Raw genomic sequence first — 23963 nt, forward strand, 5'->3', positions numbered from 1 at the left:
GAAGCGCTTTGCGAAGTGGCCCCCCGTCAGTGCCAATGTGTGTCAGCGGCTACTCTGTACATTCTACTCCTTCGTCTTGTGGTTTCGTCACACGTTTTTTTTTTTTTGCACTCCTCAGCTGCGCACACACATGTGTGATCGCCCACCTTGGCTTCGTCACCCTTTTTTTTTTCACTCATCCGCTGTGCGCACACACACATATGTGATTGCCCTCCTTGGCATTTCCCATCCACCTGTGTAGTCCCAACTCTTTTTCCCGTTACCATCTCCCAAACGGACAGCTCACACGCACAACTGTTGCCGCTCAAACTGCACACTCATTTGTCCCGCTTCTCCCCCGAAATAGCCTTTTTTGTGTGGCCCCCTCAAATGGGTAGCGGTGTGACCAAAGAGCGTGTACCTCCGCGACCGGATTGGAGGCTCCCCGTCCACCGTCTGCACAGATGGAGGGAAGGATGTGCAGCGTGGTCAATATATATAAATATATATATATATATATTTTATTTTCTTTTTCTTCGCCTCCCCCCGCCAACGCTGCTAACTTATGCGATACACTATCTCAGCCTTCTTGTTCTTCTTCTCATCCTTTAGAAGCCTGAAAGGGGGAAAAACGAGTCGATGGAGGAATGCACAAAAATGGTATTACACAAATGGTACGTCGCATGGGTGAATGAACTCAGTTGGTGTGAAGCGGGATGGGTATTGCACGTAACACAGATTTGTTTCCCCCCCGCTGCGTCACTGGGCAGGAATGCCCCCTTGCAGCGGCATAATAGGCCATTACTCATATTCCTGGAGGGAGGCAATTCTAAAAACAACTTCGTTTAAAAACTTAACATTTGGCATAAAAAGGAAATAATAAATGACGTAAATGCCTGTGCGGCGAAAAAGCAAATTGTTCGTAACAATCAAATCGTTGTAACGAGATGTATCTGTGTAAATCTGTTCATACACATTATTTTTGTAGCTTTCCTCATTCTCATAATAGTTAATTTTGTGTAAATTTTGGCTAGTCAAGTCCACTTGGTAGTTATACGATAGGTAATTAAAAAAATCATACAGCCCATAGGACACGTTATTGGTGTATTTGTACACATCCAGATGGATCGTCACATCTATATTTTTCAAGTGAGTAAAATACTTTTCAAAATCTTCTTTTATTTCTGCCCCTTTCTTTATATCAATTTGTTCTGTTCTTTTATATTTCTCTCTGTCAGCGTAGCAGTCCACATTTTCATATGTAGCGTACACTGCCTTTCTCTCTTTTATTAAATTCCTAGCACTTCCTCTCTTCACCTTTACGATCTCTCCCTTTTCCCCCACTTGGCTTATATTGTTCAGCAGAACAATGTACGTGTATTTACTCTCCACGGCTGCTATGTACGTTTTTCTCTTTACAGTGTACTTGTTATAATTTAGGTATGTGCTCATGCGTGCCCTTTGCAGGTGGAGCACGCTGCTTATTCGGAACATGATTCAGGTGGGGGGTTGGCTTCCGCGCATGACTGGTGAAGCGCCCGTCCTCGAGGGGTCCCTAATTTGCCCTCTTTACACTGCTTCGTCTTGCTCTACACTGCTTCGTCTCACTTCGCCCTACTTTGGTTCCTCAAAGGGGGGCATCAAATTCGTGGCACAGCTTCTAACATGCCTATGCTGAAGCTGCTCCCTATTCTGCTTATTTGATTATTCCCGCGAAGGTAAACAGAGTACATTTTTCTTCAACAATTGGCAAGCGGCTCTTTTCCCCATTCGCCTGCGTCAAACGGGTGTGACAATCACGGCAATCACTTTTACACAAAGTGGAGAAAATACATTCGCGCTCCTTTTTAGCGGGTCAAAATTGTGCCTCCTACCCAGCCAAATTTACCCCTTTTTTTTTTTTTTTTTTTATTTTCATATGCTGGTATTTGGCACACCCCTGTGCAAGGCGCAGTACATGTAGAGAGAGGTCTCTCCCCTCTCCTTCCTGAACATGCACATACACGTTTGCTTAAATGAGAACGTGGAGAAGCGCTACTGAATTATAAACGCCTCCCTTTTTACCCCTCGCAAAAACATCACCTATTTTTACAAAAGGCGATGCGCGGCTAACTGCTCCTTTCACTCCGCTATTTTTTGGACCACACTGGTGACGCGCTCAAAAGTGAGACGTAGTTGTGTCCCCTCGTTCCAGCTGCAGCGAGCACTACGACCGCTACCATCGCTGCTTCTTCCCCACCGCCTGCTCGCTCGGCCAACCAGCCTCAGAACCAAGCGCCTTCACAAAATGAGGAAGAGGCCCCTCTCCCATTTTGAGCTGCCCAACGACAAGTGGAAATTAGTAAATTTTACATTAAAAGGGAGAGACTCTCCATTTTGGCGCTCGCGCTGAGAGGTCTCGCCCCATTTGGCCACGCAGCTTCTTCCCAGCACGCCGCTTCTTCCCAGCACACCGCTTCTTACCCCCCGCCGCAGGTAGACGACAGCCTGCTGTATCGAATCGTCCAAGACGCGGAAGACAAAGCCTACAAGAAGGTTTTCTCGTTCGACCTGGATAACACCCTGATCCTGTCTCGCTCCTTCTTCAAGCCGGCGCAAAACGAGCACGACTACATTTTCTACGCAGACGTAATCGATTTTTTAAAAAAAAAAAAAACAGAAAATTACAAAATCATCATTTTCTCAAACCAAAAGGGAGTGAGCACCGGAAAAATAAGCCTCCTAAATATAGTCAACCGGGTAGATGACGTCATCGAAAAAATAGGGATCCCCTTGGAGTGCTATTTGGCACTAAAAAATGACAAGTATAGGAAGCCACGAATTGGCATGTACAAATTTGCCATGCAAAATAATAAAGCCAAAATTGATGAAATTATCTACGTAGGGGATAATGCCAACCGAATTTACGACGACAATTTCAAGACAAAATTTATTAATCACCTCAAAAGTGTGTATTCTCAAAACAAGGTGAGCATAAACATAGGCGAAATTGCCAAGAGGTTGAAAAAGGACTACACAGACACAGATTTGAAGTTTGCCCTGAATATAAATGCCACATTTTACACCCCCGAGGAGTTGTTCCTAAATATAAAAAATAATTTGACGGCCGAGTTTTCCTTCAACCCGTCCAGCTTGCTCAAAAAGGTAGGTGATAAGCCAAATGAGCAGGACGCGCAAGGAGACCTGCGCCGCTTGGTTCGACCGGATCTGCAGTCGGGGGGGGAACAAAATGAAGCCACCTCCCCACAAAGTGGCACACAGAATGAAGCCTCCCCTCCACAGAACGAAGCCGCCTCTCCGCAGAACGAAGCCGCCTCTCCGCAGAACGAAACCGCCTCTCCGCAGAACGAAGCCGCCCCTCCACAAACCAATCTGCAACACTTGGTGCTGCTCGTTGGCCCCCCGGGGTGCGGGAAAACCTCCCTTTGCAAAAACCACTTCGCAGATTTTGCTCACATCAATTTAGAGGAACTGAAAACAAAAAATAAACGCATAGAAACGATCAGACAGGCCATTACTAGCGGCAAAAACGTCGTAATGGACAACGCAAATATGTACGTAAAAAACAGGCTAATATACATCACGGAGGCGAAAAAAATAAACGCGAACTTAAACGTTAGCGCCATTTTCTTTAACTACTCCAAAGAATTAGTCTTCCACTTGAACAATTTCAAACTGATTGCCGATGATGAAAACCGAATGCACGAAGTTCCGACCATTGCCATTCACTCCTTTTATAAATACGTGGAAGTGCCCTCCGAAAGTGAAAACCTCGACCGAGTTGTGACTCTGCATGATGAGCATTTTGTGCCATCCGATTTTCAGAACGAGGAGCGCCGTAAGTTATTTTTTTCGTACTTGTACTAACTGAAGGGGTGGCCACGGTGGGAAGGGCCTGGCAAGCGTTATGCGTGGGGCGTACCGCTTCTCCATCGCCGCCTTCATTTGCGGTCCCTCCAGCTGCGGCCCCTCCAAATTGTTCACTTCCCTTTTTGCACACCTTTGGCAAATTTGTTAACCAAGAAGCTTAAGTTCTGACTGCTGCTGGTGCTGCTGGAGCTACCCTTCCCATCCATTGCCTGCACCGGATTCCTCAAGTGGTCGATCAGCAGGTTGATGAATTTATCCTCCGTGATACCTAAAGGGGGGGAAAGCGTCGGACGGGAAATAATTGATCGGAGCGGGGCTTCTTGTGGAATTCTTCGCCATGGTAGCGATGAGATGGCAACTCCCTCACGTGGTGACTCTAAAAAGCGGGTACTACCTCATAACATGGAGGCACTCCCTCATAACATGGGGGCACTGCCTCATAACATGGGGACCCCCCCTCACAACTCACCCAAGCTGTCCGCGATGGCCCGCCCCCCGTGAAAAATCACGAACGTCACGGGCAGGAAAAACGCCGGCACGTCTTCGTAGGGCTCCCGCCCGGCCTTCATATCAACCGACTTCTTAAAAAGCCTGCACAGCTTCAAACCGTAATGGAGGGAAGCCTCCGTTGCGCCATTTGCAACCTTCTGCAGTGATTCGTAGTACCTAAACAGGTACACGTCCATTCCGCTGATTAAGTAGTAACACGACAGAGCGATTAAATAAATGAGCGTCCGGTTAATCAAATTTTTTATCATCTGCATGCATTCATACGCCGGTACACAATGCACAATTTTTTCGTTAAAAGAAACGCATAACTGGTCGAAGAGGGAAAAAACGTCAGGGGTACCCAGAAAGCTACAATTATTTTTAAAGTACCAAATAGATTTCTTCTCAAATGGTTCGAAGCATTCGTAAATACACGAATTGACGACGTTGTTCAACTCGTATAGTCCTTTTTCTAATTCGATTAAAGCGAAATAATTTTTTTCTTTTTTTTTTTCCTTCTCCTTTATGAAAAAGGGCGTAATTTCGTAATTCCCGTCATCCTCACTAATGTCATACGAATGGTTTAAGTGAAGCGAGTTCAGTTTCGCATCACTGAAGAGGCTAATTTGGAAAGTCCCCACACTTTTTTCAGCGCACTTGCTCGTTTGTTCGGACCCATTTGGACAGGAGCCACTGGGTTGATCTGCTCCACATGACATGCCGCTTTCCCCCTTGTGGTCCTTCCTTTCAAACGACATGTTCATTTCTGCGAGTTTTTTTCTCGTCTTTTCTTTTTTCTCCCCATTATTTTCCCACTCGATAAAATCGTCACTTATGCCATCATCCGGGGGCAGCACCACATCTCCAAAGTAACTATTTAAATGGTCTTGTGCGTTGAAAAATTCCTCAACTGATTCGTCAAAGGAAAGGGTGATTAAGTCCTTCCCCGGGGAGTCACCATCCTCCAGCGCTGCCGAACTGTCCGCAAAGAGGTGCGCATCGCATGGGGATTCATCGGATGTACCCTGCCCATGCGGGAAGCCCCTACCCCGGTAAGTCTCCATTCTTATCTGCACAATTCTCCTCTTCAGTTTGGCCAAGCAACAAACTAAGTACCGCAGAAGCTGCCTGCTGATGAGGAAAAGCTCCAAATTATACTTCAGCTTTTTCGCAACAAAATTGATGGCTACGAATTTACCTTTCGCATCCATTTCGATGAGCACATTAACATTTTGCTTTAAGTTGTTCAAATTGTTGCTCAGCAGGAGGAGCGAATTATTGCAAGAAACGATGATTTTTCGAAAAATGTGCGGGTAATATACGTGCGTAAAGAGTTCCTTAAAAAATGCCTGTACATAATTTTTAATATCAAAAATGGTGGGAAAGTTGTAAAAATTTTCATATTCCATGGCGCTTCTTACATTTCCCTTTTGGAATAGAAGTTCCACTAAGTTGATAAGTTTGTTCATTGAGGTGAAAGTTATTTCTTCGTATTCTCTGCTAAACAGATTTAAAAGGACATCTTTTTTTTCGTGCCCCTTCATATCAACCTTCCTCTGAACAATGTGCACAAATTCTCCTATTAAATTTAGAACAAATAGCATGTCTTCCTTCCTCACCAGTTGGTTTATTTTGCTGCTTATTAGTAAGTTAACGTAGGGCAGGTAAAATTCTGTGTACACATGTACAGTGTTGCATTTGTGTGCGTCCTCCCATGCATTATAATGACTGATGTTATTTTCATCCGTTTTTTTTTCCCCTTTCCATTTTTCCATCCGAATTTCCTCCTCTATCAAGTAATTCTCCTTAATAACTTCATTCAAGTAGTTCATCTGATCGATGCCATTTTTACAATTCTGCAGAAGTGTGTATAAATTTTTTTTTCCGTTTTCCCCCCCATTTTTTATTTTCAAAATGTGCGGATTGGCTTCCTCAATTTTGTTCTTCATTATTTTTTTTAAACACTCCTTTTCGGCATGTACACTTTTAAAAGCATTTAAACACTGCTTTACTTTCCTCTCGTGATTCGCGTCCTTAAAAAAATCACCCGACAGATACTGCACGAACAGATTTATTATGCCATCCTCATACGCCTTCATCTTTTTTACCTTCACCTCCACGATGGATATATTTTGCACACTATGCTGCCAAATGAACCGTTTTATGCTGCTTATCCGTTTTAAGTAACTCTCCAGGGAATCAAAGTTGGGGGAGGTCAGCAGATTGGCGTACTTCCCATCATTGGCACTCCTGCTGGGGGTACTTTGACGTAGGTCATGCACATCGAATGGTTCTCTCTTGGAGACACTTGGCTCTATCACATCCGTTGGAATGACCCCCCAAAGGTTGTTCTCTTTCATTTCATCACACAGTTTTTTTACCTCCAAATGAACAACTTGGTATAATTTTAAAATTTTCTCAATTTCTATTAAACACCTTTTCTCGCTAATTAAGGAGAGAACTTTGTTCTTTTTCTCCCTCAGCGATTCGTAACTTGACTTATATCTCCCCCCTACATCCTCTAAATTTTGGGAGTTCCACTTTTTTACCTTCCTCGCATTGCTCATTTGATTAATATATTTGTAAAAGTACTCATATTTCTCCTTTGCTATATCGTTGATAAAATTGTCTAGTGTATTTATTTGGTCATTTACAAAATCGATGGTGTCGTTTATTTTTTTTTCACTGGAGACATCTTTTAGGATGTCTTTCAGTTCGAGCTGGAAAATGTCGTTGATAATTTGGTTCGTCTTTTTGTTCCCCTTTTCTCTGCCGTCCTGGGAGTCCCCCTCTGGGGGGTGGGGCACTCTGCCCTGCTTCGCCTCCCCCAGTAGCATGTATATATATATGTGTATACCTCTTAACCTGCTCACCCGTTTTTCTACCTCCTCGGCTCCCTTTCCTTTTCCCCAAGGCGGTGTACACTTCTTCCCGCTTCTCCCGCCTCTCCTCTTTAATTACTTCCCCTTTGGTAACTCTCCTCTGAGGGAACCACTTGTGGAGCAAGCATAGCGCAAGCTCAGCGGTGGAAGGACCGAACAGACTGTTTGTTTTGTAACGAACTGTGTAGTTGGCTTATGCGAAGGAGAATTACAATAAAGAAGCCGCGATCCAGGAGAGACCACTTCCTTCAAAATGACACACGTGGGAAAGTTCGCGAGGGCGTGATGGCCTATTCGCGTATGTACGCAATACGTATGTACGACCACGCGCACAAGTGTATAGCCTTTTTTGTGGGCTAACCCCACCGGGAGGATTCTCAAAACGGAAACAAAAAATAAAACAAAAAAGGGTAAAAATGGGGAAGAAGTTACAACGCGGGGCAAATGCTTTTCCTATAAAAAAAAAAAAAAAAAAAAACTGCTCCACGGGGAGCATTCACCTATGGATGCTTGGGCAGCTTGAAATTTTTTCTTCTAGGCTGTGTGCCTCCCCCGCTTCGCCTAAAAAGTGAGCAATAAGCTGGCAGCCCATTCTGTTGTACCAATTATGTACAAAAGTAGCATCGCCATAGCGCAGCTTCGTACATTTACATATGCATGTAATAAAATTGAGCCTATGCGGCATGTGGATCCCTTTGACTGGCACGCAAAAGTGATGACTCACTTTGGGGTCACTCCGCCAAACGCACTGAAAAAAACAAATCCTTCTTCCAATGCGAAAGGTGCCTACGCATCGAGCCATTCTTCCCCCCGTACTTCATTTCCTCCCACAGAAAGTAGGCTGAATTGAACAGAGCACAATTTTGGTACAGGTGAAAGGTGACTCTTCTTTTCCCCCCAATAGAATTACCTCCCCTGGATTCGCGCGAAGCGTGTAAATCGTTGGTGAGCATAAACTCTCCATGTGGAGCCACGTAGAAGCACATATTCTCGTACGCCATGAGGTAATACACATCCATAACGTGATTTAATAAAATAAAAATACGCTTTACTTCTGCGCTACGTTTTATCTGTTCACCTGTGTAATAGTACCATAACAACCTCTTTAGCGCTTTGAAGAAGCGATTACATAGTAGCTGGAGTAGGGTGTGGGAATTGCGCCCCCCTTGGCCATCCCTCCCAGGGGGGATGTTTTCAACGAAGTATTTTAGCAGCCTGTGTGAGAAGGGAAAGTGCAAGATGGACCTCCCCCGCAGCTTGCTTTTGCTGTTCGCGTTGTTTACTGGCGCGAAGTGGATGCTCCCCCCCCGGTGAGCGTCTGCCTCTACGTCCGCTTCGTCTGCTTCGTTCACTTCTCCTGCTGCTGCTTCCCCCCCCGGCACACACGCCCTGGCGCGCCGGTGAAGCGGCTTAAAATTCAGCACCAGCGCGAAGGACACGTCCGGGTACGCGTGAGTAGCCCCGCTGTAGTACGAACACATGCGTAACTGGATCAAGTACCTTTTAAAATGTGGCCAGTCAGATTTGATGCTACTAATAATGGTGAACGGTTGCATATGCATATGCATGTCCATGCGGTTAAGCACATCTTTTAGAATTTTTCTGTTCCTTCGATGCTTCCTATGGAGTGGTGGTAGCAATGCTACCTTTTGTGTACGCCTCTCCAGATTTGCTTCGCCTGAATGACCATAATGGGAAATTGCCCCCCCCTGTTGCCTCTTCCTTTCAAACAGATCCACCAAAGAGTTAATGATAACTCCTCTAGTGAAGTAGCAGATGTGGTTTGCCCCTATCCTACCCTGCCTGTAAAAATCGTAGCTCCTTTTCCTCAGTTTGTAATGAATAACAGCGTAGAAAAGGTACCTCAGCAGGGAAGCCATTTTACGCTCGCGTAGGGGTCGAAAGGGAGTACCCTCATAATTCATCTTTAGCAAATTAGTAAAAACATACACACATGATGGAACGCAAATGTTGTAAAGGGAGAGGTTCTTTCCCTTTCTAATCACTTCAATCTGTTTTAAGTACACAAATTTGTATATGCTCAGCTGGCCTCCCTTCACGCATTTTTTTTTTGCCTTCTCTTGAGGGCCATAAAAATGGTAGAAGCAGAATTTGATGAACAAAAAACAAATGTCCAAATTTTCCTTCACCAATTTTTTTACATAAGCTCTATTTTTATTTCTGTAAATGTATTCATCGTAGAAGGTTTTAAAAAAGTTGGCTACTTCCCGTCTTTCTGCCAATAAAAAGGAAAGATCCGTCGTCCCTCCGAGTGTTTCTTTCTCCCTCTCATAAGTAGAGTCACACCAATGAGGGTCATTACCTTCTTCATGTTTGGCACCCCCGAGGTTATTTTGAACCTCCTGTTGCTTCCTCCCACTAGGGAGATGACGTTCCCTCTTGTGACGATCCCCCCTGAGTTGTAGTTTCCTTTCCGAAAGGTATTTAAAAATGATATCACTTTTGGGGCTGCACTTTTGGGTTATTCCTTTTGCCCTTCTTTTACAAACTTTCCACTTTTCAAAGACGCATTTTTCTAAAAGGCGGTAGATATCGTCTTGGGGGAGGGTCTCCCCACCGCTGCCACTCCGCTGGGTAGTTCCCTCCCCACCATTATTACTACCCCTAAACGCAAAATTGAAGACCTCCAAATTGTAACTCAAGTTAAAGTATATGTGGAACCTCTTGCTGAGCTTCTCAAAATCGAACGCTCGGGTAGCCACAAAAAGGACGTCCTTCCTATCATAGTTATTCAAATCTTTTATAATGCTTAAGTAGGCAAACGTGTTCATAACGTGCTCCTCATTTATCGTGATGAATAGATTTTTTTTCTTCCTAAAAAGTGACTTACGTGGGTGGCAGTTTGCCCTTTTAAATGTACACTTGCTTGCGTTAAGAGCTCTGTAGAGAAGTGCACTTTCCCTGGGATCTTCCTTTCCCTCCGCGCTGACGTCAATGTTGACTGTTCTTTCTCTCCTCCTTTTGTTCCTTCTCCCCATTAGAATTTTGTACATACGCGCAGTGGACTTCACCAAAAGGAAGGACCTCCTCAAATTGATGAAGTAGCTTAAGTACTTCGTTTCCTTAATTCGTAGAAGCGCGCCTTCCACGATGTTGATGACGGTGCTGGAGTTGGATGCGTCATTGGGGCAGTTCGGAGGTCGCTTTGTTCGCCGCTTTGTACACTCCGCCAGGTACACCCCTTTACTGCTTCTCTCCCCTCTTCCGCTTCCCACCTCGCGGTACGCCCTCACTTTTCGAAGCAAATCATCGCCGTACTCACAGAAGTTCACCTTCAAGTAGTCAAAATGGTCAGCGGCTAGGCCTCCCCCTAAACCAAACTCGTAGTTAATAAACTGCAAGTCATCCCGCGTCAAAAAGATGGAAGCTTGGCATATGTCCGTGTCTAAAAAATTTTTTTTGAACGTTTTTCTCAGCGCATCGTAATTTCTGTTCGTCAGTTTGGAGAAAATGATGGGGACGTAGGACAGGAGTTCCAGCCGGTTGTAATTCCACACGATTTGCTTGTTCCTCCGCGGGGTGTGGGGGATGCAACCGACACCGCCGCTGTCACCGCTATGACCGCTATAACCGCCATCACCACCGCTGCCCGATCGAAAGCTCTCCACGCAGCTTATACAATTCAGGAAGGTGGTCTTTCCGCTGTCCTTATCCCCACACAGTAGTATGTCCATGTACCTTATGTCATTCACAATGTTCGTAGTTACCCTGTTCGCCTGGCTTCTCCCTCTCCCCTCCCTTTTAGCGCCCTTCTTGCTTCTCCCCCTAGGGGAAAATATATTTAGTCGGCGAAGTAACCCCCCTTTTTTGTCGTACACCCTTAGTACGTTGCTATCTATATCTAAAAATTCTTCGTCATATTTTTCGTCATTTTTATAGGTATATATTTCCTCATGATAGTCGCCTTCACGCTTCCTCCTTTTTGTGTTCATTTAAAGAAACCCAGTTGACGAATCTGTTGGTACCACCAACTTGGAGGCAGCAGTTGCCAGCGCGACGTCAGCGTGATGTCAACCTGCGTGGGTCCTCTATCAGCATGTGAACGCGCCGTTAGGCTCACCCTAACTCTACCCCCCTTCCGCATTAGGGGGGTGGCAAAAGGGTCACTTCGAAGTGGTGCTACGCTGTGCTATGCTATGCTGTACTTACTATGCTATACTTACTATACTATCTTTTTTTTTTCTTTTTTTTTCTTTTTCTTTTACATGCTGCTGCCCGTTCACAGCCCTCTAACGTGGCCCTTTTTGGCGAAAAAAAAAAAAAAAAAAAGTTAGAAAACACGCAGCGCGCAAGTAGGTACCCCTCATTAGGCATTCCCCTTTTAAAAGCGTTTTCACAAAAAAGGGGAAGAAACCGCGGTATGTGAACAAACGTTTGCAAAAAGGTGCCCCTCAAGGGGTTGGCAAGGCGCACAAAAAAGAAATCTAAAAATGGGCCCCGCAGACTGAGTCACCAATCGGGACAAGCATAAACGAAAGAAGAAAACGACGTGCAAACGGGAAAGTAGCTACACAAATGCCCATACACACGCGCAGACATGCACATAAAAACAACACCCGTTTTATTACCCCTGTTGAGTTCACCCCTTTTTTTTTTTTTTCTTTTTTTACCACCTCTGGGGCGGGGAGAACAAAACGCTGACCAGCGACTCGTGCAGAAAGGACAAATTGTGCTTGAGGGAAACGTAAAAGTGGGACTTGCAGAGATACATGTGATCTATATCCAAGCAGGTATGGAACAACTGAATGAATAAAATGAAATTCGAGAAATATTTACTCAGCAAAAAATTCGCAAAGGGAAATGTAAAGAGCACTTCATTAATTTTGGAGCTAATCCACCTATCAATTCTCTGCTTGGTAGATTTTAACCACAAATAGCAAAAGGAAAAGGGACATATCTCCACATCATCATCGCTGTTATTCTTTGTGTATATAATAATTTTCTCAATCTCATTAATTTTTAAATATTCATTGGAAAAAAAGTCTTCATAAAATTCATTCGATTCGGAGAAAATATTTCTGGTCAGCTTTAGGGGGTAGGTAACTTTATGTATGCATTTGTTTACAAAGTGAGGAAGAAGAAAGAGGAGCAGCCATTCCTTCGTTTCTTTATTTAAGCTACTAGAGTACAGCTCCAAAATCTTTGCGTTCTTATCTTGGTATAATGCATTATACAAAAGGTACAATGCTAAAGTGCGCATGGGGTATATTTTTACGTTTAGCACAAAACAGCAGTCTTTTATTTTCATATGATCTACATTTCGAGTTTTATCTTCCTTCCACTCTTGGCTGTCTCTCCTCTGTGAGTTGTTCTGAGCGTTACTGGGCCGACTGTCCCGCTTGGAAAAAAGGAACTTTTTTTTTCTCTCTCGAGATGTACAATTTGCGACATACTCACCACACCTTACCGCTTTACCATCCATTTTGTTGAGGACATTTCCGATCGATTTTTTTTCCACTTCTCCTCTCTCCTTCATTGCAGTGCTTTTCCTCATTTTGCTGAACTCCTTTTTGATGTTCCTCCCAATTTGGTACCCAAAGTAATCAGGGTTATGTGGCCACACGGGAAAAAAGGCAGACGCGTAATCCCCCTCCTTGGAAATGTTATATTTGACATCTGCCAGGAGATATTCCTCTAAATACACTTTCAAATTAACATCAAAACAGTTGTAGCAGTTTATTTTGTTTTCCTTTGAGCTAACTCTGATTCCCAGGTAGGTAACATCCTTAACATATTTCTCCGTGTTACATTTTTCTTCCTCCTTGAAACACAGCGTTAGGTAGGAATCTCCCCTGGGGAGGGTTTCAAACGAGGGAAAAAAAATGGAAGTGAAATTTGTTCGTCACATTTTGGGGGGTATAAGCAACACGTATGGTGTACCCCACTCCAGCTGTTGCCCACGCGCGCCCCACTACTCACCTTTGGAAGGAGTCCCCCTCCTGCGAGAACAAATCGAAGGACACGTTCGGCACGCAGTCCAGCGAGTGAAACGTTTTGGTGGCCCTCCTCTCGTCGCAGCCGTCTACATTTTCGCCGCCTCTTACATTTTCAGCGCCGCTTACACTACCATCGCCGCTAACATTACCACCGCCGCTTACATCATCGTCTGAGTCACCTCCGCCGTCCGCGCCGCTCCTGCCAAAGTTAACTTCGCCTGACTTGTCGAAGCCGCAACCCAGCCCCCCTTCGCCCCCAAATGAATAAGCCGAAGACGCGCTCGTCGTGCCATTCGACTCGAACAAAAGATTGTTAAGCATGTTCAAATGATGAGCTTCATTTCCTCGCACCCTTCTCCTAACGGTGAAGTTGTTCCCATAATACACTTCCTCCCTTACGTACAAATCGTTTTTCTGCCAAATTTTGTTTAAAATATTTCGTAGCCCCGTTTTTTTAAACTTGGCATTTTTTATGTACACGTGGGTGTTTTTTTCCCTGCGTCCCTGGGGCTTCCTCTTCATGGGGTTACCCACTAGACGGTCACTCCGGTTAACGGGGGGCGTCCATTCCCCCATCGTCATATTCGTGATGGATACATCCTCCAAGGGCATACCCTCCACGGGCATACCCGCCGAGTTGTCCTTTTCTCTGCGCTCACGCCCACGTAGGGCCCTCTTGCTACCCCCCCTTCTTGCTTCCTCCCCCCCCTTTGTATGTGAAAAAAAGCCGAACAAAAATCGCACCACCGAGTCGGTAGACGGCCTAATAATCTTCAACTCAGCAACAACCTTATTCACTAGTCTAATCGCCTTACATCTGTCATATAGAGAAAATCTTTTCACAAATTTCCCTCCATTTTTGCTAAAGAAGAAATGTACAAAGGCAGGATTCAAATAGAGGAAGTAATACACAAGATCATAGAATATCCCCACATTTAGCTCCTTCCTTGTAAATATTTTTTGAAAAAAAATGGAGTTACATAGCCATTCGTTTATGGTAACCTTATTAGATAGCCTTTTTAAAAATGTATGGTCGTAGAGATAGCCGTAAAAGTCCAGAGCCTTTATAACCGTCTTGAAGTTCACTCGGTTAATTTTCTTTATGATGTCATGTGAGAATAAAATTTTTGATAAGTCAAAATCAACGCCATGTTCGCTCATGTTCAGCAGATCGTTTCTACTGTAGGTGTTCAAAATGATTTTAAAGTAGCCATATTTATTCAGGTATTTTCGGTTTATTTCCAATGTTTTTTTTTCCCTCTCGTAGATTAGCTTTGCCTTTCTTAGCAGGCTGCTCTTTGGCTGTGCCGGCCATGCGATTCTCCCTCCATGTGGGTTTTTTTCCTTGTGAATATCTCCCTTCTGACGGATCATCACACTTCTTGGGCCCTTTCCCACCAACTCGGCATTACACAAAGAAGGCTTTTCCAGAGGACGATTTTGACTTCCACTTGTTGAGCTGTGCCTATTTATACCCTCCTCGATAGGCTTATCCATTCTGTTACATGTGGTTACTTCTTCACTCTGCACACCGCCACCATTTTCGTGTTCCACTTGGTGTACCCCTTTTTGAAGTGATCCCCTTTGATAGCGGCACACCGATTTGTAGTCCTCTAAAAGGAGCCTTTCTTCCGACGGGCTGACAAGCTGATACTGTGAGAGCATGCCGGTGTGGCTATCTATCTGTGGATCTTTCCCATTTTCCTCTTTTCCATTCACTCCTGTGTGTAGCTGCTTCCCTCGTTGGTCCCCCCCACCAAGTGATACATTTTCCCTTCTTAGAAAATCCACTCCGTAGTTCGTCAGCTCTCCTTCTCCTGCAAAGCTATCCGCGCTAATGAGGCTCAAAATCTCGTTGTGGATGCTCTTAATCTTTTTCTTTTTCTCTACAATACTATTTTTAACGGCGCTGCTGCTTCCCTTGAACGCATGTTTAGGGCCGTTCCTGACAGTGGCTTCCCCTTTACCATTAGCACCACCTATGTTTGGTTCCCCCTTCTGTTTGGACTCCATTTTGCCATTCAGTTCTTCCTCACAACTTGCAGTGCCGGTGCTCGCCTTATCTGCACCAGGGTAGTGACTACCTTCATTGGGCACCTCCCCCCTTTGACTATCACAAGCATCTACATTGGCTAAATCACTTGCTTTGTTTCTTCCACTCTCCTTATCTGATGGTATAGAACTGCGTCGGTTCACAGCGGAGGTGTGGTCCCCACCCCTTCTCTCACTTGATACTTCTAAACTGTTGTAGAGGGGAGATAACCCCTCCTTGTCATTCTCATAATGAGCAGTTACCCCTCCATCACAACTAATCTGAGCATTTGTTTTGTCTCCCCGAATGGTACAGCCGCCGTTTGATTCATTTTCCCCTCTACTGCCCTCCCCCTCCGCGTATTCATTCAAAGGAGAGGACGGATCTGCTTCTCCCCGATCTGGTTCTTCTGCCCCTTTTGAACCATCCGTTTTGTCCCCCCTTTGAAGTAAATTACCCGTAGGAAGGTCATCCCCGCGGTTAACTTCGTCATGTGTAAAATTCCTATTATCAAACTCATTGTGGTCACTTCCAATGGGCTCTTTTGCATCCTCTCCCCTTCCAACTTGGCGTTTCCTTTTAGAATTACTCTCCGGTGAGACATACGCCACTTCATGTAATAGCGTCTTCCTTTTTTTGCTGAAAGGCTTTGCTTTATTCTCCTCCATGTTTTCATCCACCGAGCCATTTTTCTCCTTTGCTTCTTCCCCTCTCACTTTTTCGTCACTGGGGGTTTCCTCAACACGGGTAGAGCCCCTAGCTACACTCCTATCGCAACCCAAACTAGTCTTCTCATCATTTTTGTAAAAATGTTTCATTTTGCGAAATATTTCTTTCTCGTACTGCCCATCCGCTGGTAAGCCCCTGCACTGGACTCGCTTCTTCTTGCTATCGGACTGATCTCTGTGTGTTCCGAAAATGTGAAGCGAGTTCTTTTTCGCACTGCCCAGGGGTGGTTCCGCTGAATGCGCGTCGTTTGCGTCGCACAGGGGGTTCTCTGAGCTGCGCATCATTGTGGCGCGGCGGGTCAGCGTGTTATCGTGCTACTGTGCTACCGTGCTAACGTGTTAGCGCATGCGCCCAAGCGTTAGTTAGAGTCTCCAATCGAGCCGCTAACCGAACGCTACCGAACCGCGGCTGCAAAAACGGACAAATGAAGACAGCGAAGATGCGAACAATCTGACAAGTTGACAAATTGGCAAGCGAACGGGTATCGCTTAATTGAGCAGATTTACGAACAAGGGTAAAAAAAAAAAAAAAAAAAAAAAAAGATGTCATCCAAAGATATCATCGAAAGGTGTTATCGGAAAATGTAATGCATGCCTCATTTTCACGCCCAGCGTGGCCAGCTTTGTGACACATGCGCGGCGTGAAATATATTATTTTTCAAAAAAACAAACTGCCCAGCTGCTTAGCAAAAATGAACTTCTTTTGCCCTAAAATGCGGTGTCTACACTCCGTGCGAAGTTGCTATGCGCGTGTTTACATTCCGCTCAACCGTTGCGTACGATGCAGGGGAAGTGCTTTTCTACATTTTTCACGTCATTTTCGTCGTTATTATCCCCACCATTTTCCCCGCCAATTTCCCCCCATTTTCCGCTTTCCCTTTTTCCCACCGTGCACTGCTTCACACATTGCGGACGAAACGTACACCTGAAAAACGCACCCAACAACGTAGGCACCTTTTTTTTTTTTTTTTTTGAACATCCCAATTAGGCACCCTCGCGACTCCTCCCAAGAGGGCCCCTCCGACCAAAAAGGGTGTCTACACAAAGGTCCTTGCAACGATGTGCATGCGATACGTAACGCATATGCGCGACAAAAAAAATAAAATAAAATAAAATAATAAGCAAAATGAGTGTATATCAGACATCTCGATAAAACAAAAAAAAAAAAAAAAAAAAAAAAAGAAAAAAAAACATTTCGACGAATTGGCTTTACCCTTTTCTTTTTCTTACCCCTCTGTCATATGTCCAGCCGAATGACATTCACAAAGTTGTAATACTTATCGGAGCAGCCGAGAATGCCAATCAAATCTTCATTCGAAAAAAACTCCTGATTGAGCAGGGAAAAGGCCTTTCGTGCGTAGAGAGCTACTTTAAAATGCTCGTCAGCGCACTCGGAAACGAGTCTATTCACAAAATCGTCTTGCAAGCCACTTTGGAAATAATAATTGATGGATATTTTTTTATCGTAAAGGATTAGGTCCTCCGATTTGTTAACATGAACCACATTGTCGTATGAAAATTTCAAAGAGTTCTGGTTCCTCTCGTAAAACTTCTGTTCATATTTATTCAAATGCATGAACTCAATATTTTGGAGCAAATCGTTAAAATGGATTTCCTTGAAAGTCACGCTCAAATTATCCGTAGCTCTGTTATCACTGTTAAATTTTAGCAAATTATTATTTTCTATGTTGTCTCCTTCACCACAGATGGGGGCTAATCTGCGAAGGATATTTTTCTTAAACATTTTCACGTTTTCCTCGTACGGTATAGGAAGAATCAGAAAGACATTCACCACCGCGTTGACTATTCGGGGTAGTCTCTCCCTCAGCTGGGCTATGGCATATGGGTTGAAAAATTCCAATTTGGTTTCTCTCAAAATGGTATCAAAGTTGTTCATGCTGCTGTTAGTAGTGCTGGCGCTTTTGAGGAAGGGAAAGCCGCTCTCTTCTTCCCCTTCTCCTTCCGCTTCCCCCCCCCCGGCGACGCAACCGCCCGACTCCCTCTTCTTCTGCTCGTACATACACAAATATATCAGCAAGTTGGAAAAGGCAAAAATGAAGTACTTCAAGTCGTCCGAATTTTGGTAAATATAAAGTATATCATTTAGCCACTCATCGATGATGGAGCCCAATATATTTTCATTTACCAAAATGGTGAAAAAGTCTTGTACGTCCATAAATACGTAGAGAGAGAGCGACTGATAAATGTACCTCTTCTTCTGCAACATGAGCAACATGGTGTAATTGTGGTATTCATTCTCCGAACCGTTGAGAACCAAATTCTGGTTCACAGCTTTCAGCGTTTTCAGCAACATTTTGATGTGTTCTCTCTTTTTGTCCTTCAAAAGGAATATGTTAAAATAGACCGTGTTTAGCAACTTGGCCATTTTATTTTCCCCACAGTTGGCGTTCCCCTGAGAGCAGCCACTGCTATGCGCCTCGTTGGCGATGCCCCCCCCCTCGGGGTGGCTCCACTGGTGTTTATGCCTTTTCATACTCGCCATCTCGTTCGTGTTAATATTATCATTCGCGTTAATGTTCTCATTCATATTAACCATCTCATTTGTGTTAATACTATTATTCTTCTTCTTCCTGTTCTTCCCCCTATTCTTCCGCCCCCCACTTTTCAACTTCTTCTTTTTGTTCAGAAAGTAGTTTTTCATCTCCTTGTAGAAAAGGACCTCCCCTCTCCAGCTTTCGCCACTCGCCCCCGCCTCCTTCACGCTGTCGTTCAGGTCGCTCCTCTGAAAGGAGAGGTCGCTCGAAAGGCTCTTCGGGTCCTTCGAGTAGCTTCGCATCGCGTCTTCACTCGTGTGCGCCTCTTTTTCATTATCCTCCTCGTTCAGCTCGTTCACCTGGTCCACTTCGCCCACCTCGCCCACCTCGTCCACCTCGACGTACATGCCCCCCCCTTCGTCCGCATCCGGGTCGTCCGCGCTGTAGTCCAGGTCGTCACTCATGCCGTCGCCCACAGCGACGCCCATTCCACCGCTAGTCCCGACCGCGCCTTCCAAAAAGGCCTCGTCCAGAAAGACAAACCCGCCACTGTTGCAGCCACTATTGCAACCACCGTTGCTGCCACCGTTGCGGCCCCTGCCGGCGCCACTCAGCTCGTCAAACTTCCCAAACGAATAATTCGAAACGGCATCGTCCATGTCGCTCAGCTGCGCGCCGTCCTCCTCCTGAAGCAAGTCGTACGCCCTTCGCAGTTTGCCCCAAAATAGGTAGGTGAAAAATATTTTATTCCTACAGAGCAAGGTAAACAGGTAGGACAGCAAATTGTTATACAGATACAACCCACATATGTGCAGAGTGCTACTGTTGCAAAAATGCTGTTCACTTGAATTCTCTTCCGACAGGAGAATGAGCAACAAACTAATTTTTCGGAAAATCTCCAACAGAGAAATATTCACACTACTTGCACCGAAGGGATTCTCCTCCGCCAGGGAGAAGAAGAAGTAAAGAACGTCCCTCCTTATCACGTTGCTGAAAAATTGAAACAGATACACAGGGATGTTGGCTACCTTCTCCAATTTTGTTACCTCCCTCAGCTGAAATACGTTCAAACTCTTAGAAATGCACGCCACAGAGTATAGGAAGTAAAACCAAAATATTTTATAATTGAACAAAGAATTCTTCGTAAAGATGTGCAGTATGTAGTATATCTCGTTTAGTATTTCCTCACACACCTGATTCTTCTTGACCGTCCTCACTATGTGCTTAAAATAGGCGATAAATTTCTCGCCCTGTAGTATTTTAATTATCAGAACATCCTGTGTGCTGCTAGCGTTTTTGTAATGTTCCAGAAAAAAGGAAAAGAATTTCAAGGCCCGCAAAAAGGAAGAATGCTCCTTGTAACTGCCACACTTGTGCGAAGATGTGGTGTCCAGCAAGGACTCGTTCAGCAAGTTGATAAACAAAAAAATGTTGTTGTTAATCTCGTTTTGGTAAAATAAAGATATAAAATTCAAAAACTGGTTCAAATTTCTCACCTCCATTTTTTCTATGTAGTACTGAAAGTTATGATACAACACATCATTGATGAAGAAGTCGGTGAAGCAGTTCACTTGGTTGTAGAGGTAACTTCGGCACATTTTTTCCCTCTCGTGTGAGTAGTCGTGCAGGGGGTTATGCTCCCCCTTTAAGCAGTTCAAAAGGTAGCTCAGAAGGTACCTCTTCTCGTAATTCTGACTGAGCACGATGCTCACGTTGTCCTCATAAAAGTCATTGTCTGGCGAACTGGACTCATTCTTTATGAACAAAATTAAGAGATGGAAAAATAAAAACGTGAAAACTTCTCTAAAGTCATTGTAGAAAGCTTGCCTGGGAATCCCATACTTGTACATTAAATTAATCAGCGTGTCGAAGGACTTGAATTTTAAGTGCTTCTCAAAATAGAACAGATTTACGAAGCAAATGTAAAAGAAGAACTGCAAAACGTTTTCGCTGAACCGGGTCATGCTCGTGTATTCCTTCAACATCCACATTATTACCCTCTTCAGGTTATTCGAGTAGGGGTGAAATATGTTCACCAACATGTAGTTTAGAAAAAAGGACTTGTCTCTGATTTTAAAGTCCGTCACAATGTGGTCAAACTTTTCAATTTCCTTTTCGTCGCTACTAATGAGCGGTTTGTACTTCTTCCTGTTTTTGCAGTACTCCTCGATGTAGTCGTCCACCGTTAGGTCTTCGCTTTCGCGGCTGGCGCGGCCGTCGTCCTGGTCGGCGGGCGGGCCGCCAAAAGGGGGGGTCACAGGAGACATGGGAGTGCACGAAGTGAGACACGTGGGCGATGCGCCATTCGCGGCATTGGCGGCAGACGTGGCAGACGAGGCGAACGCGCCCGGCCCGCCCAGCAACACCCCCTCGTCTATGACACCGCGCAGCACCCTCGTGATGAACACCCATTTGTAGTACACCAAAAACATAAACAGCGAAAAGTACTTGTACAAATTTATGTCGTTCATGACCAGGCAGCTCAAGTTCAAATTGTGCTCATTCTGCATGCTGTACAGATCTTTGAAAATGAGTTCCTCCTGTGAGTACTTATACAAGGGCAAATTCTTGATGATGAAAATTAAGCTGCTAAAAGTGTCGCTGTTTAGTAAGTAAAAGGACGAAAGGTCCACCTGGTGGTCTATGCCATTTTCCCTCATGTGCTTCTGAATGATCTCAGAAATGTAGGAGATCACACTGCGTATGTAAATGTTATGATTCTTTGTTCGCATGCACATCTCTGCGTATATTAGAAGGTTGCTCTTTTTGTAGCAGCTAATTTCCACGACGTCGTTGGAGAAGTCCATCTCCTTCTTCACAAACATGTCGGGGTAAAGCACATGCATATACTCGTTCTGAAGGACTAAACAGGTTCGGAGGTGCTCCTTCACATTCGCGTCTAAGTAAAATATAACGTCGTAAAAATACTTGTCCAGCAACTCGCAAAAAAGAAAAATAATATAATTGACGTACTTCTTCAACACGTTCTTCGACTTCGTGTCGTCGTAATAGTCGGACAGATACTTTCGGTACAGCGGGATTTTGTGGAAGCAAATGATGTACCGCTCAAACTTGAGGTTGTCAAATAGCAGGCTTTCTTCCTTTTGCGGGGATCCGTTCGTGAAGAAATTCTGCGGGGGGGGAGCGGCACAGGGGGGTGTACGTGAGGGTGTACGCGGGGGTATACAAGAAGGTATACAAGCAGCTATACAAGAAGGTACACACTCAAGCGCACACTATCGCGTACACAGTGGCCCATGCAACGGCCTCCTTACGTCGACGCACTCCACGTGGGAACTGCTGCCAATGTGCACGAAGAGGCAGCCTAAGAACGCCTCGCTCAAAATGTTCTGCTTCACGAACACCTGCAAATGGTCGAAGGAGACTATCATGCACAGGTAGTTCAGCGATAGGGACAAGCACTTATCGGCGAAGTTCAAGTAGTCTGTAAAGTCTACGACATATCTAATGTAGCAGATCAGCTTGTCGTAATGCATTCTATCCCCCTCCGTGTAACTCGTATTGATAATAGCCTTCAAAATGAGGACGGCAATTTTTTCGAGGAATAGTATGTACATATTTTCGAAACGTTTTAGCAGCGATTTCCACGTCTCATTCATTTCGTCAAAGTGAATGGACCTGTACAAAAACATATTTAAAATTTTCAAGCACCACTTTTTCGACTTTAGCAGGATGATCAGGAACAGCCTATCTGCATTATGATCTTTCACATGAATAAGCTCGCTTAAATTTTCATAAGACGTTTCTTCAGTTATTTTGGCAACCGAGATGGACCCCTTCGCAGACGACTCGCTTGTGTTGGTAAAATACAAGTTATGCACGTAAGCATCCAAATTGATGTCTAATATGTTCGCTATATTTGTGAATAATATGTCAAGTTCGTTTTTCATTAACTCCTCTGGCAAACTGCTAAAATGGCACAGCAAGGTTTTATATAAAAACTTCACGATCTTCTTCACCATAAACACGACGTATATACTCTCCACGTAATTCAACAGGATACATAAGAGTCTGTTAAAAATGGGGAAGAATACCTTTATTATGTCCTTAAACCCTGCTAACAAATTTTCACATGGTATTTTTAAAGCGCTGTATTCTCCCGTTTCTAGGAAGTCCTTATTGCTACTATTTATATGCGAGATGAAGTAGCTGTGATACAACACAGAATACGAATTGCTGTTCTGCGTCCTCGGGATGTACTTCTTCACCATTTTGTTCATTAAAAACATGAGGGAGTAGAAGTTCTGAAAGTGTATGACCACCCTGGGGGGGTTGTTTTCTCCGGTAACCCCCCCTTCTTTTATGTTCTCCATTTGGCTAGCTGCAGCACAGCACATCATCAAATCGGTTAGACAACTCAACGTGGAGTTGTAGTCACCGTTTATCACATTCGCCAAGTCGTTTCTACTATAAATAGAAATAAAATTAAAGGTGCTGAAAATGTCACCTAGTAAATTTCCCCACTTGCAGGGGTAGTCTATCAAAAATAGGTTAAAAAATATGTCAATGAAATATAAGCATATGTTAAACTTCTTCATTTCTACGATGCTTTTGTGCCTTTTGAAAGATCTATACATGTTCTTGTCAATGAACTCCATCAAAGTGGCAAACTTCTTGTTTTCATTACTGTTAATTACACACGAATTTCTAATTAGGAGCAAAATTTTTTCTTTCAAATATGCCCATTCCTTTTCGCTAATATGTTTGGAGGCATTCTCGCCATTTTCCAGCAACTCAAAATTTTTGGAAATATCTTCACTTAAAAATTTAATGAACAGAAAGTTGGCACCTGCGATGTGGGAATGAGTCTTGTCTTCCCATTCCTGGTGGCCGCCACTCCACGTGTCTTTGCATGCCTCCCCGCTGCCTTTGCATACCTCCCCACTGCCTTTGCATACCTCCCCACTGCCTTTGAATATCTCCCCACTGCCTTTGCTATATATCAAGCAGTCGAAGTTTTTTACTTCCTTCTTGTACTTGCTCCTCTCGTAGTCCTTTATGATGCTCTTCAGATATCTATTTACGTAATGAAAAATGTAATTCTTTAAGCATATAATCATCATCAACCTTGTGAAATGGAATTCCTCCTCCTTCACACGGGAATTGTTAATAGCTTGAATGAGCCTAACAATGTCTAAGTTGCCGTCCTTAAACTTTTTAGAAATGTCACAACTGACATGCTTGTCCTTTACCAGCTCGACAAAAATGTCCACATACCGTTTTATTTCAACTTTGCACCTGGTTTGTTCGTCGTGTTGGTAATTTGCGCCCCCTTCCACATAGTTGGCTTCGAAAATGTTTAGGTCTTCCGTTTCGTCTACCTGCTCGTGGTAGTTGTTCAGGTCGACAAATAGCGTGTCGTTTATTCTGATGAAATTTTCCATCATTCTTCCGCGAGGATTTTAAATAAGGTGAAGTGACGAAATTGTGGTGAAGTTTGCGATGAACTTTGCGGTAAACCTTCAGTACCTCTTGCAAAGTTCACTTCAGGGCTACTTCCACAAATGAAT

General features: G+C 44.2%; 6 protein-coding genes across 6 annotated transcripts; 1 reads left to right on the forward strand and 5 right to left on the reverse strand.

The window, feature by feature from the left end:
• Positions 1-537: 537 nt before the first annotated feature.
• PVX_115120 (ribosomal protein L9, putative) lies at positions 538-2282 on the reverse strand (the record flags this gene model as incomplete). Its single annotated transcript, XM_001616365.1, has 2 exons — positions 785-2282; positions 538-595 (listed from the first exon to the last, which is right to left on the reverse strand). Exons 1-2 carry the CDS (start codon positions 1471-1473, stop codon positions 538-540), a joined length of 747 nt encoding a protein of 248 aa, XP_001616415.1. The 5' UTR covers positions 1474-2282.
• PVX_115115 (bifunctional polynucleotide phosphatase/kinase, putative) lies at positions 2267-3846 on the forward strand (the record flags this gene model as incomplete). The annotated part of the gene is made up of 2 exons (XM_001616364.1): positions 2267-2320; positions 2455-3846. The coding sequence occupies 2 exons, from the start codon at positions 2267-2269 to the stop codon at positions 3844-3846; spliced, it is 1446 nt and encodes a 481-aa protein (XP_001616414.1).
• On the reverse strand, positions 3387-7175 carry PVX_115110 (hypothetical protein, conserved; the record flags this gene model as incomplete). Its single annotated transcript, XM_001616363.1, has 2 exons — positions 3387-4117; positions 4319-7175. 2 exons carry the CDS (start codon positions 7173-7175, stop codon positions 3960-3962), a joined length of 3015 nt encoding a protein of 1004 aa, XP_001616413.1. The 3' UTR covers positions 3387-3959.
• A 776-nt stretch (positions 7176-7951) lies between these two features.
• PVX_115105 (hypothetical protein, conserved) lies at positions 7952-11173 on the reverse strand (the record flags this gene model as incomplete). The annotated part of the gene is made up of 1 exon (XM_001616362.1): positions 7952-11173. The coding sequence occupies one exon, from the start codon at positions 11171-11173 to the stop codon at positions 7952-7954; it is 3222 nt and encodes a 1073-aa protein (XP_001616412.1).
• Positions 11174-11533: 360 nt separating this feature from the next.
• On the reverse strand, positions 11534-16222 carry PVX_115100 (hypothetical protein, conserved; the record flags this gene model as incomplete). Its single annotated transcript, XM_001616361.1, has 2 exons — positions 11534-13033; positions 13161-16222. The coding sequence occupies 2 exons, from the start codon at positions 16220-16222 to the stop codon at positions 11848-11850; spliced, it is 4248 nt and encodes a 1415-aa protein (XP_001616411.1). The 3' UTR covers positions 11534-11847.
• Positions 16223-17174: 952 nt separating this feature from the next.
• On the reverse strand, positions 17175-23840 carry PVX_115095 (hypothetical protein, conserved; the record flags this gene model as incomplete). The annotated part of the gene is made up of 2 exons (XM_001616360.1): positions 17175-21563; positions 21708-23840. The coding sequence occupies 2 exons, from the start codon at positions 23838-23840 to the stop codon at positions 17175-17177; spliced, it is 6522 nt and encodes a 2173-aa protein (XP_001616410.1).
• Positions 23841-23963: the final 123 nt, after the last annotated feature.

Source organism: Plasmodium vivax, chromosome 11 (genome assembly GCF_000002415.2).
Source record: "Plasmodium vivax chromosome 11, whole genome shotgun sequence".
Lineage (NCBI taxonomy): Eukaryota > Apicomplexa > Aconoidasida > Haemosporida > Plasmodiidae > Plasmodium > Plasmodium vivax.